The sequence below is a fragment of the Lepus europaeus genome, chromosome 19 (genome assembly GCF_033115175.1).
Source record: "Lepus europaeus isolate LE1 chromosome 19, mLepTim1.pri, whole genome shotgun sequence".
In the NCBI taxonomy this organism is placed as follows: Eukaryota; Metazoa; Chordata; class Mammalia; order Lagomorpha; family Leporidae; genus Lepus; species Lepus europaeus.
Genome location: NC_084845.1, coordinates 2627938 through 2639924, shown reverse-complemented (window position 1 = coordinate 2639924; position 11987 = coordinate 2627938). Strand labels below are relative to the sequence as shown.

General features: G+C 54.1%; 1 protein-coding gene across 1 annotated transcript in view; it reads left to right on the top strand.

Moving 5' to 3' along the window:
• Window positions 1-10600: 10600 nt before the first annotated feature.
• Window positions 10601-11987, top strand: part of NLRP5 (NLR family pyrin domain containing 5) — a gene marked incomplete at its 5' end in the record, with an annotated part of 32836 nt that continues 31449 nt past the window's right edge. The window contains one exon of the mRNA XM_062177601.1: window positions 10601-10985. Within this exon, the coding sequence (XP_062033585.1) occupies window positions 10601-10985 (385 nt within the window). The remainder of the gene's footprint in view (window positions 10986-11987) is intronic.

Here is an 11987-nt window from a genome sequence, read left to right as displayed (position 1 = left end):
GCAGAGCTCCAGCCAGTCTACTCCTGGCTCCTGGGATGTTTTTAATGTGTTGTGCAAACGTGTGCACCGGGAAATGCCTGCCTCACCTCCTGGGGTGTTGGGAGCAATTCATTAAAAATGTGCATCAGTACAATTTGAAGACTTTTCAAGTGTGATTTCTTTACCAGTAGCTCTGCTAAGAAACCTGACCCTTACACTGTCTAAAAGGTACCCACAGGAGATCCCCAAGGAAGATAATACGAGGATACTCTCAAAGGTTCATGGAAAATGGAATTAAGGCTACGTTTACTTTGGTGCAAAAGTTTGAAGTCCATGCAGCTTTCTCATAATGTGAATTTTCTGTGGGCTTTTGGAAGAAACTTCATAGCTAGTTCAAGGAACTGAAATGAAACCTGATTCCTAACTTAGTCCTAGCTAACTGGTATACTGTTTTTAAAATATACATATATATATATATATTTAATTTGAGAGGTAGAGAGTCAGAGTTTGTATTTTCTGATTTACGACCTAAGTGCCCACAGCAATCAGAGCTGGGCTGGGGCTCAAGCAGGAGACCGAGAACCCAGGTCTGCTGTGCGAATGTCAGTGACCCAGCTACGTGAGTCATTACGGCTGCTGCCCCGGGTCAGCCGTAGCAGGAAGCTGGGATCAGGAGTGGGGGCAGGGCTGGATCCCAGCCACTCTGAAAGGGCTATGGGCGTCGAAGGCCTCTTAACCACCGTGCCAGGTGCCGGCGCCACCTGCTGGCCATTCTTAAAGTAGTCAGGACAGTTTTTAGAATTCAGTCTTTTCCCCCTTTAGAAAAACAGTGTCTTTTCTACACAATGGAGTGACCAGCTATTGTCCTTGTTGGTTTCTCAACTCCCCGAGGGAATGTGTGTGTGTGTGATTCGTTTTTCTTGAAAACAGAGGCATTAATATCACAAGCGAGGGATTCCTGACAATGATCGTAGTGTGGGGAAACAAGGCTATGTTGTCTCCTACGTGGCGTGACTTAAGAGGCAGTGTTGGTAACTGCACGCTGGATGCATGGCACCCACACGGTCTGTACAGTCCACGCTAACTTCCACAGATACGGGAACAGGATGCTAGGTTCAGAGCACAGTCAGCCAGCTCCCACCTCAGACAGTCCCAGTCAGTCCTGATGGTGTGGCCCAGGCATCGGTGTCCCAGGCGACTCTGGCCTCAGCGAGGCTTGAGAGCAGTCGCAGTGGAAGCGGGAGATCTGCTGTGGCTCTGAGCTTCCTGGTAGCGATCAGGATGAGGGGCCGGGTGGGTGTCGCTGCCACAGTGGGCGGCACGGCGAGGGCTGCTGCTCACGCACGGTGGCCTTGCTGGGGCTGAAGTGGACTGGCATTCACCATAAGAAAAGGGGGAGGGAGAGAACCCTGGCGTCAGGGCTGCAGCATTGCAGAAACCAACTCCAAACCCAGCGCCGTCCACAGCCAGCTGTCAGCCCAGAGCCCGCTGGTGGAGGGGAGGCTGCACCTCGCCTGGAGTGGGAGTCGTGCAAAGAAAGCACAGGTTGTGTGCACGGCGGTGAGGTCTGCACCTCCCTCTCCCGAGTAACAACGCCCGGAACTGCAGACCTGAGTCATTCGGAGGTGTGCGTCAGCTGCTGTGGACACCAGACAGAAAGCACGCCCAAGCCACCGTGCGTGTGCGACTCACGGAGACCGGGGGACGCCCATTGCACCGGGGGGCCATGTGGGTTCCGTTCCTCGCGTCCCTGAGTGCGCGAGGGATGGAAACGCCTCACAGCTGCCAGGAGCCCCACCTCGGCTCCCTGTGCCGTGGGACGAGCCCCGGGATGGGAGGAAGGGACACGTGGGAGCCCCTGATGTGCCTTCCTCCAGCGGTCACAGCTCAGCGGAGTTAACCGGCCAGGCGGGATGCAGAGGCCGCGCCTGGAGACCTCAGGGTCGCAGGAAGGGGATGCCCACTCTGTCCCTCCTCAGTTTCCCAGGTGGACCCTGACAACTCAGCGAGCTGCAGGTCCCCCACGTGTGTCTCTGGTGGGGCAGGGAAGGGCTGGCGGAGTGAGGGGCAGACGCCCTGTCTCCAGACTGATCTCAAGCAGCACAAAGGAACTTTCTGGGCTGATAGAAGGGCCCCGTATCTCTGGGAATGGGGTAATGTGGGTGTCTGCATTTATCAAAACTCACCAGCCCCAGGCCTCAGGCTCCGACACTGTACTGTGTGCTAACCTCACCTCTTTAAAGCAATGACCGAAGGGGTAGGAGTGTGTGTTGTGGGCACCCACATCCCGTACTGGAGTGCTGTTGGAACCCGGCGGCTCGGCTTCTGACGCAGCTTCCTGCACCTGGGAAGCGGCAGATGACGGCCCACAGTCCCTGACACCCATGTGGGGGGCCCAGATGGGGTTCCTGGCTCCTGGCTTCAGCCTGGTCCAGTACCCGGTACTGCAGTCATTTGGGGAGTGAATCAGTGGATAGAAGATTCTCCCCCCAACCCTTTTAAATAAATCAATAAATCCCAAAACCAAATAAGTATTGGGCTCAATTTTGGTTCATTAGCTTGATTTAATTATTCCACATGGTATACATATAAGATCCCATTGTACTCCACAAATGTGTGCAGTTATAATTTCCTGTTTACAATAAAAGTATCTTTATAAACATTCTTTTTTAAAATATTTATTTATTTATTTAAAGAGTTACACAGAGAGAGGAGAGGCAGAGAGAGTCTTCCATTCGTTGGTTCACTCCCCAGTTGGCAACAATGGCCGGAGCTGCGCCTATCCGAAGCCAGGGGCTTCCTCTGGGTCTCTCACGCTGCTGCAGGGGCCCAAGCACTTGGGCCATCTTCCACTGCTTTCCCAGGCCATAGCAGAGAGCTGGATTGAAGTGGAGCAGCTGGGTCTTGAACTGGCGCCCATATGGGATGCTGGTGCTTCAGGCCAGGGCGTTAACCCGCTGCGCCACAGCGCTGGCCCCACAATAAAAGTATTTCTAAAGACTCTGAGTGCGGCTTCCAGCTGTGTGCAATGAGGGCGGGCGTGCAGGCTGCAGTGGTCGCTCTGAGACAAGCAGGAATAGCTGGGCTCGCCCGGGACTCCCCAGCACAGGTGCGGGCAGGCGCGGAGTACGTGTGGGCACAGGTGCGGGGAGCGTCGGCCCCACTCCCGCTCTGGCCTGGCTGCTCAGAGCCCGCTGCAGCCAATGAGGAGGAGGCCTCTGGCTGGAGAGTCCTCAAAGGCCACGGCCACGGGGGCGTGGGGTGGAGGCCGCCTTATTTCCACGATCGCTGGCGCCCCTGGCGTGCGGTCCACCATGGCGGAGGAGAGGCAAGTGGGTGAGTGCTTCTCCTGCCTGGTGCCTTTCTCCCCCTCCTTCTCTGTGCCTGATGGAACCCACTTCTCGCCCTACAGCTGTGCCAGTCAGGCCTCAGGGTCCCAGGAATCCCTCGACAGGGCCAAGTCTCATTTCTCCAGGTTGCTGGCAAGTTCCTGGGGTCCTCGGGCGAGCCCCTCACCCTTTCCAGACTTCAGGTTTGAAGGAGACGGTGGGGCAGGGGCTCCGTGCTTCCAATGCCACAGTCAGTTCAAGTCCGCCCACACTTGGTGGCTGTTGGTGGAGCCGATGCAGCCTTACGTGACTTGCTGTTATTAGAACGCCAGAACCCACGGAGGGGCGCGGGGGGGGTGCCCTTACCAGGGGCGGAGACTGAGCCCCAGGTGGGTCCGTGGTTTGCCCCAGGGGGAGCAGGCAGTGCGCTGGGTTCTGGTGGCCTTCAAGCCCTCTGGTCTTAGTGGTGCCTTTGGAGTCAAGATCCCTGTGGGTGCAGGTGTAACAGGGGCGTTAGCGCTGTGGCGAGTTGTCCGTCCTCAGAGACCCCTCAACAGCCAGCCTCGCCTTAGAGTCCCCAGCCATGGCCCTGCTGGGGCTGGACCTCCCAGCTCCCTCTCACCCCCGCCCCATGCTACAGCGACAGTGTCCCAAGGGAAGTTTCCCCTGAGCCGTGGTCCCTCCCGCCCACCTGTCTGGGGTTTGACTGACTGGGGGGAGCTCTACAACCTGGTGTGCATTAAGGAGCTTTTCCCTGAGGCGCAGGGCAGCTGGTTCGGCCTCACAGAGCCTCAGCTGTGGGCTTAGGGAGACCAGAAACGCGCCAGGTCTGTGGTCACGCTGCAGGCCCTAAGGCCGGGGGCAGACGGCGCCTCCGGCTCTGCTCCTTGAAGTCTCCGGACATCTGCGCTCTGACCACAGGAGCTGGCCCGCGCTCTCAGCCTGAGGATGGCTTCGTTACCTGGGCGCGTGCTGCTTCAGTTCCCGCCTGGTTCCTCGGAGCCCCCTGGGGACTGAGGCGCAGCCGGGCACGTGGGAGTCAAGTCGGGTGTGACCGGGAGTGCTGGGATTCTTGGCGTAACTTTCCCGGCCCACCTCAGTCCTTTAACCCAAAAAACACTTGGAAGAGCTTGCTTCTCGTCGTCGGTCTCCGTGTATCTGAGGTTTTCACGTTAAGTTAGAAGTGGAATGGGAAACTAGGAAGTCTTAATTACTCTCTGGTTAGGATGTTACCGTGTTACACTTTATTTACAGAAAGGCTGAGATTGAGAGAGTTAGCTCCCATGTGCTGGTTCGCTCCCTAAAGCTAGGAGCCAGGAGCTCCATCTGGTTGGTCTCACGTGTGGCCAGGACCTTACTCCTGGAGCCATCGCCTGCTGCCGCTTCGGGTGCCCGTTAGCAGGAGGTTGGAATGGAGTACAGAGCCAGGACTCGCACCCGGGCACGCACCCCAAGCAGCGTCTTCGCCACTGTGCCAGACGCCTGGCCCAGGACTTCACCTTCTTCACGTATCTTCCCTCTTGCCGCTCGTGTGGTCTGTCTGTTCCCTAAACGTGTGGGGGTGTGTAGAAAAACCCTCTTGTCTGGCTGCGGCTCTGTTCTGAGTGGTGGGCACGCAAACGGCAGTGTTCCGTGAGCAGCGCTCCTCTGTGGCCGCGGCTGGCTTTCGGAGGTGGGTAAGGTGGGAGCCCAGGTGTTCCTGGTGAAATGCATGCGCTCTAAGGTGGCCGTTTAAAGGGAGGGATGACTTTGGGCATTCGCTGGAGAAAGCAAACGGTGAGGAGCAGACTGGGGTGTGCTCTACGGGGTCCCTGCATCTCCCTTCCCACAGCTGCTGCTCGTCCAGAGGTCTCTGCAGCCCGTGGGGCTGATGCCCCTCTGTGTGCTGATTGCTGAGCGTGTTTAAGGCTGCAGCTTATCCACCTGATGCTGATCGGCTCCTGAAGCTTGCTCTTTTAAACAAGGCTGTGCCCAGCAATTCTCGCATTTTTTAAAGATTTGAGAGGAGAATTGGAGAGAGATCCTCCACCCGCTAGTTCACTCCCCAAATGGCCACAATGGCCACAGCTGGGCTAATCTGAAGCCAGGAGCTTCATCTGGGTCTCCCAAGTGGGTGCAGGGACCCGAGCACTCGGGTCATCTTCCACTGCTTTCCCAGGCCATTAGCAGAGGGCTGGATAGAAAGTGGAGCAGCCGGGACTCGAACTGGCGCCCACATGGGATGCTGGTGCCACGGGCAGAAGCTTAACTTCCTAGCCACAGTGCTGTCCTCCAATTCTTGCATTTGAAATGGGTGGATGGTGGGTGAGCCTTTGGCACAGCACCTAAGACACTGGTTGGGATGCCTGCTTCCACACTGGGCTGCGGGGGTCCCAGTCCTTGTCTGACTTCTGACCCCAGCTTCCTGTTAATGCACACCCCGGGAGGCGAAGGTGATGGCTCAAACGGTCGGGTCCCTGCCACTGATGTGAGACTCGGGTTGAGGTCCCGGCCTAAAGCCTGGGTCTAGCTGTGGCCACTGCAGCTGCAGGCGTCTGGGGAGTGACCAGCAGATCCACTGTCCCCCTCTACCCCAGCAAAATAAAAACTTTGAAAGGGCGGATCTGACTAACTTGCCCTCCGAGAGGATGGTACCTATCTGTACCTCCACTGATGCAGGTAACAAGGCCGCATGTGGTCAGCATGATGGACATTGCCAGGTTGTGTTGAATGTGGCATGTCACAGGGACTTGTGTTTACTGCACTGGGATCATCAATGACATTGGTCCCAAGTTCACTGGAAGGCCATGGGCAGTCTAACTGCTCAGATCCTTTGTTCATGCTAGTAAGTTGAGTTGGGCTCACTTTGGACTGGAAGAGCTCCAGCTAGTGTTTTGTCAGATTTTAGAGGTTGTGTTTATTTGCACCATTTATTCAGAACATTTTAAAGGCTGCTCAGTAGGGAGGGGAGCGGGTTGGCTTTGTCATCTTTGGCTCACTTCTGTTAGATGGAGACAGTGCATTCTACTTGTAGATTGATTAGAAGTTGGGTAAATAGGAATTCATGAACACGAATATTTGCAAGCCTAGAGCATTTTTTGCCTTCAGCCTGGGAAGTGGCCTTCTCCCATGGATGTCACTCTAGCTTAGACATCAGCAAAGTCAACACAGCCTTCTAGAATTTTCTTGCCTACCTGGGGCTTTTTACAGAGTATTAATGAGCTTCCGGTCCCAGTATACAAACAGCAGCAGCACTCGGATAATAGCTGCTCACTTTAAGGTGAACTTAAGTTTTAATGAAATCTTCTGTCTTAACATGTTGGTTTGTATCAGATTTTTTTTTTGACAGGTAGAGTTATAGACAGAGTGAGACAAAGGTCTTCTTCCGTTGGTTCACTCCCCAAATGGCCGCCACAGCCGGCGCTGCACCAATCGAAGCCAGGAGCCAGGTGCTTCCTCCTGGTCTCCCATGTGGGTGCAGGGCCCAAGCACCTGGGCCATCCTCTACTGCCTTCCCGGGCCACAGCAGAGAGCTGGACTGGAAGAGGAGCAACAGGGACAGGACCGGCACCCCAACCGAGACTAGAACCCGGGGTGCTGGCGCTGCAGGCGGAGGATTAGCCTAGTGAGCCATGGCACTGGCCTCAATGTTTTTTAAAAAAAAAAAAAATTTCAAAGCATACCTTTCTAAGGTGAACACTTGTGTAATTTCACCTGCTTTCTGACTGGCTGTTAGTACCAAGATGGAACTTTGGCAACCCAGATAACGACTTCATGTATTCTGTAACACTTACTCAAGTAGCTTCCTTTGGTACCCACACCCACTTGTGCGTGTCAACTTCTACCTCTCCCACTTTGACACTTTTGTCAGGCTGTTTGCTACTAAATACAATGTAAATACAGGCAGTAGTGGGGAGGACACAGCGGGGCTTTGGGCACAGAGTATGCAAAACCCAATGGTAATTCTGAAAGCGAACGAGGAACCTGCTTATCTCCGAGTGGCGCTGGTGGACCACGGCTTAGCAGTGCAGTCCCACCCAGCGAGGCGTCCATGGGGTACAGCTGCCCTGGGTCATCCAGAGTCTACAAACCCAGCCCCTCCGAGCTGGGTCTGGGCCTGGTGACCCAGTCCAGGGAGTGCGCTGGCCGCACTCTGCTGCTGTCGGGCAAGTGGGCGGTTCTGTCCAAGCCTTGGGGCATCCAAGGAGGCCAAGTTTCCTCGGTTGCTCTGCCTCATTTCCGGGTAAACCGGCTTCCCCCTGCTCCCCACGCCCAAGTCATTGCTTGTTTTCCTGCTGGTGGGACTGTGGCTGGTCCCCCTTCCTCTGTGGTGTCTCCCTGCCCACCTGTCTCAAAGGTGGAGTGACAGACCTCCCATTCACTGGTTCACTCCCCAAACAGCCACGGCAGCCAGGGCTGGGCCAGGCTGAAGCCAGGAGCCTAGAACTCCGTCTGGATCTCCCACGTGGGTGCAGGGGCCCAAGCACACAGGCCATCTTCTGCTCCCCACAGGTGCATTAGCAGGGAGCTGGATCACAAGCGGAGCAGCCAGGACTTGAACTAGAGCCCCACTGTGGGATGCTGGCCTTAACCCGCTGTGTGGCAACACCAGCCCCAGGGGCCATCTATTTACAGGGTAGAGAATTTCTGCTGGCAAAGTGGAGTCAATCTGCCTACACAGAGGAGCCTTGCCTTCAAGGGGCAAGATACTGATAAAGATTAACCAAGTCAACAGGTGCTATAGATATTTTGGACTTGAGGGCATTTTTAATCTTGTGTTTGTTCTCTTTGTGGAGCAACTGATGTGTCTATTCCAGATTGGAAGGAAAACAACTCGTTACTGTAGCTGCCTTGGTCAATATAAAAAGGAATATTTTCCCTAGAGTACTGAGCAGAAATCTTCTGTTTTGGTTAATTAGAAGCTGCAGACTGGATTAGATCTTAAATCTCCATGTCCTGAATTTTAGGTGATCTAGGGTTGTAAGAAGATACCTCGCCTCACCCACACATCCACAAGTTTAAATCCGAAGCCAATTTTTGTGACAATAACTGTATATTTACAGAGTACAGATTGCTATTTTGATATGCATCTATTGTAGAAAGAACATACCCATCGCCGTACCTATCTTCTTTCTGTCTTTCTGTCTGTCTGTCTGTCTTTCTTACTTACTTACTTACTTACAGGCAGAGTGGATAGTGAGAGACAGAGAGAGAAAGGTCTTCCTTGTTGCCGTTGGTTCACCCTCCAATGGCCTGCTGTGGCCAGCACATCTCGCTGATCCGAAGCCAGGAGCCAGGTGCTTCTCCTGGTCTCCCATGCGGGTGCAGGGTCCAAGCACTTGGGCCATCCTCCACTGCACTCCCGGGCCATAGCCGAGAGCTGGCCTGGAAGAGGGGCAACTGGGACAGAATCTGGCGCCCTGACTGGGACTAGAACCCGGTGTGCTGGCGCTGCAAGGCAGAGGATTAGCCTGTTGAGCCACGGCGCCGGCCGCCGTACCTATTTTCTATGGTGAGACATTTAAAACTCATTTAGCAACATTGACATATAAACTGCCCTCACTGTGCTGTGCTGTGGATCTCTCAAAAATTCCTCTTACACCTGCACATACTTTTAAAGAACACAGTGATCTTCAATACTTAGTCTCTTTAACCAGCACTCGCTCTCTGGAGGTCTAACCGGATCCTATCCTGCTTAGAGAGCAGGTGACCCAGGCACACTCAGGGTGACGTGGCCCCAGATAAAACTGGCACCTTTTGACTGACATCTGCCCCTTCCAGGTACTGGTTGCCACCATTCTACCCTCTGCTTTTATGGACTTGACCTTCTAGGTTCCACAGGTGAGTGAGATGATAAATCTAAGCACGACCCAGCAGCGTCTTAAGCCTGAACGCCACTGTCTGGAGGTTGGCTCCGGAGCCTCGTTCCCAGGGTGCTGTACGGTTTGCACACTCTGTGCCATCCTGCCGAGTGCTTTGCTGCACAGAAGCAGCACGGTGGCCCTGGGAGATGTGGTTCTGACTCCCGACCTCCTCAACGAGGCAGGGGTGTGCCATCGCAGAAGTCAACTTGGGGGCTCCCCCTCAGATCTTGGAGCCCACAGCACAGAAGTTCACACCCTCCTGCAGTGGCATGACAGCAGGGTCCCCTCCTCTACCATGGCAGCTACCTGTGGTCTGTCTCTGAGGCACAGCACGTCATAGCAATGTGCTGTAACAGTCTCGTGAGCACGTTCATGCGACTTCTGTACAGCACGTTGCTATCAAGACTGTCTCGCTAGCACTTGCTGTGTCTGATCTGAAAATGTATCCGGGCTGGCACCGCGGCTCACTAGGCTAATCCTCTGCCTTGCGGCGCCGGCACACCGGGTTCTAGTCCCGGTCGGGGCACCGATCCTGTCACGGTTGCCCCTCTTCCAGGCCAGCTCTCTGCTGTGGCCAGGGAGTGCAGTGGAGGATGGCCCAAGTGCTTGGGCCCTGCACCCCATGGGAGACCAGGAGAAGCATCTGGCTCCTGGCTTCGGATCAGCGCGGTGCGCCGGCCGCAGCGCACTACCGCGGCGGCCATTGGAGGGTGAACCAACAGCAAAAGGAAGACCTTTCTCTCTGCTCTCTGTCTCTCTCTCTCTCACTGTCCACTCTGCCTGTCAAAAAAAAAAGAAAATGTATCTGTTATATATGCAAATGAGACAGCAAATACAGGGTTCAGTACTATTGATGGGCTCAGGGATCCACGAGGAGTCCCAGAGGCGCCCCACTGTTTCCCTGTGGAATCTGACCTTGTGCCAGCTAGAAGACGAGCCGAGCAAGGTGTGAGTAGCAGGAGCTGTCCTGAGGGCCAGGTTATTTTCATAGACTCATTTGTCTGTATTTCTTTGGAGAAATGTCTTCAGATCCTTTGCCCATTTTAGGTCACTTGTCCCTCTTTTTCAGGATTTTTATACTTGGATATAAGTCCTGTATCAATAGGACTTCCAAATATGTACTTTATACCAAATATTTTAATCTTCCAAATATTGTAAAATGAAACTGTTCATGTAATTCAATATTAACATGCACAATCGATCTTTTAAAATCCATAGAACTGCTAAAAACTGGAGAGCCATTTGAGCCCTGAGAATTCTCGGACAAACTCTTTTGGCTCCTCTGAGTGTGCCAGGTGCTGTCTGAGGAGCTAACAGGACTTCTAGCAACAGGATAAGCAGGTGGAATGGTGACTGGCCTTCTGTCTATGAAGAAATCTTGCCAAAGGAGAGGATGCTCATCTAATGAGTTGGTTGAGGTCAGATGTGTTCACCTGAAAACTTGCCACAAATTTCGATCTTGTTCCTCTTCCCACAGATCCTAGCTCTTCCAAATTACTGAAGAATCTACTCTTTGACCAGAATCTGAGCTCTCAGCCTTGTATCACGATGGAAGATGACCAATGGGTCTCCTTTTCCAACTATGGTTTGCAATGGTGTCTCAAAGAGCTGAGCAAGGAAGAACTTCAGACGTTCAAGAAGTTGCTGAGGAAAAAGCATCCGAGGTCAATGAGTGCTCTCCCATGGGCTGAAGTGGACAACGCCAACACGGACAGTCTGGCCTCCCTCTTGCATGAGTATTACGAACGGCCTGCCGCCTGGACCATGGCCATTGACATCTTTGAGGAGATGAAGCTGTTGACGCTCTCTGAGAAAGCAAGGGATGAGATGAAAAGTAAGACTCGGGGCAAGTCTGGGGCTGGGGGGAGATGGGGGTGCTAGGTTCTTGTGAGAATAGGGCAGACTTCTCTCTAGCTGGGTCCACCCCTGTGGTGCGATCACTGGTCCTCTCCACTGGCGGACATCGGTGCTGTCTCTAGTGTGTGGGAGATAGGAGGAGGAGGCATGAGTGTCCAACTCCTCTTCCTGGAGAGAATTCAGTTGAGTGTATAGATGGGATTTGGAGCCTAACCTTGAACTCTTGGAGTCTCCAGGGTCACATGTGAGGGTTAGGGCGAGTCTCTTCTTGTCCCAATCCTTGGATTTCGTGCCTCGGAACAGGAGCTGTGAAACTACATGAGCCATGGCGGAGGGTCTGTGAGATCCCATGTGGGAGTTGGCTGCCACCCATTGACAACACGGGAGTGTCTCCCACTTGGCCCCAGGTGAAGAACTGGGACTCCATAGACTGCCAGTGCCCACATTAAGCAGTGGTCTTAGGGTGGATGATTGGTGCAATTAGGGGAAAGGATTTTCTTTTAAAATAAAAAATAGTCCCCTTTTAACAGGAGAACTCCCTCGGGTGTGGACTGGCAACTTTGCTAAGTGGTTTCTTGACTGGGCAGCCAAAGTGGCCCTCGAGACAGCAGCCTCTGCACACAACGTGAGCCTGCTCGTCGGCCACCAGGGCCACGCTCGGCAGCGAAGGCTGCAAGGGGCCACAAACGTGGTCCTCTCTCTGCACCTGGAAAGGCCCTGAGCCGAAGACATGGTGGTACTATCTGCCCGAGTGAGGGGAAGAGATTCAAATGCCAGCTGGTGCTGCCTGGGCAGTGCTGCAGGTCGGGCCCCACGCTGAAGCCCTGGGTCGTGAAATGGCCTCTCCAAGCCCCACAGACCACCCCAGATCAGGGCTCTTCGTGTCTGATAATTTGCCCAAGTTCACAAGCTTACAAGTGACAAGGATGAGGTTCACTGACGTCCACTTAGCATAGATGTGAATTCTCATGTCAAGCTC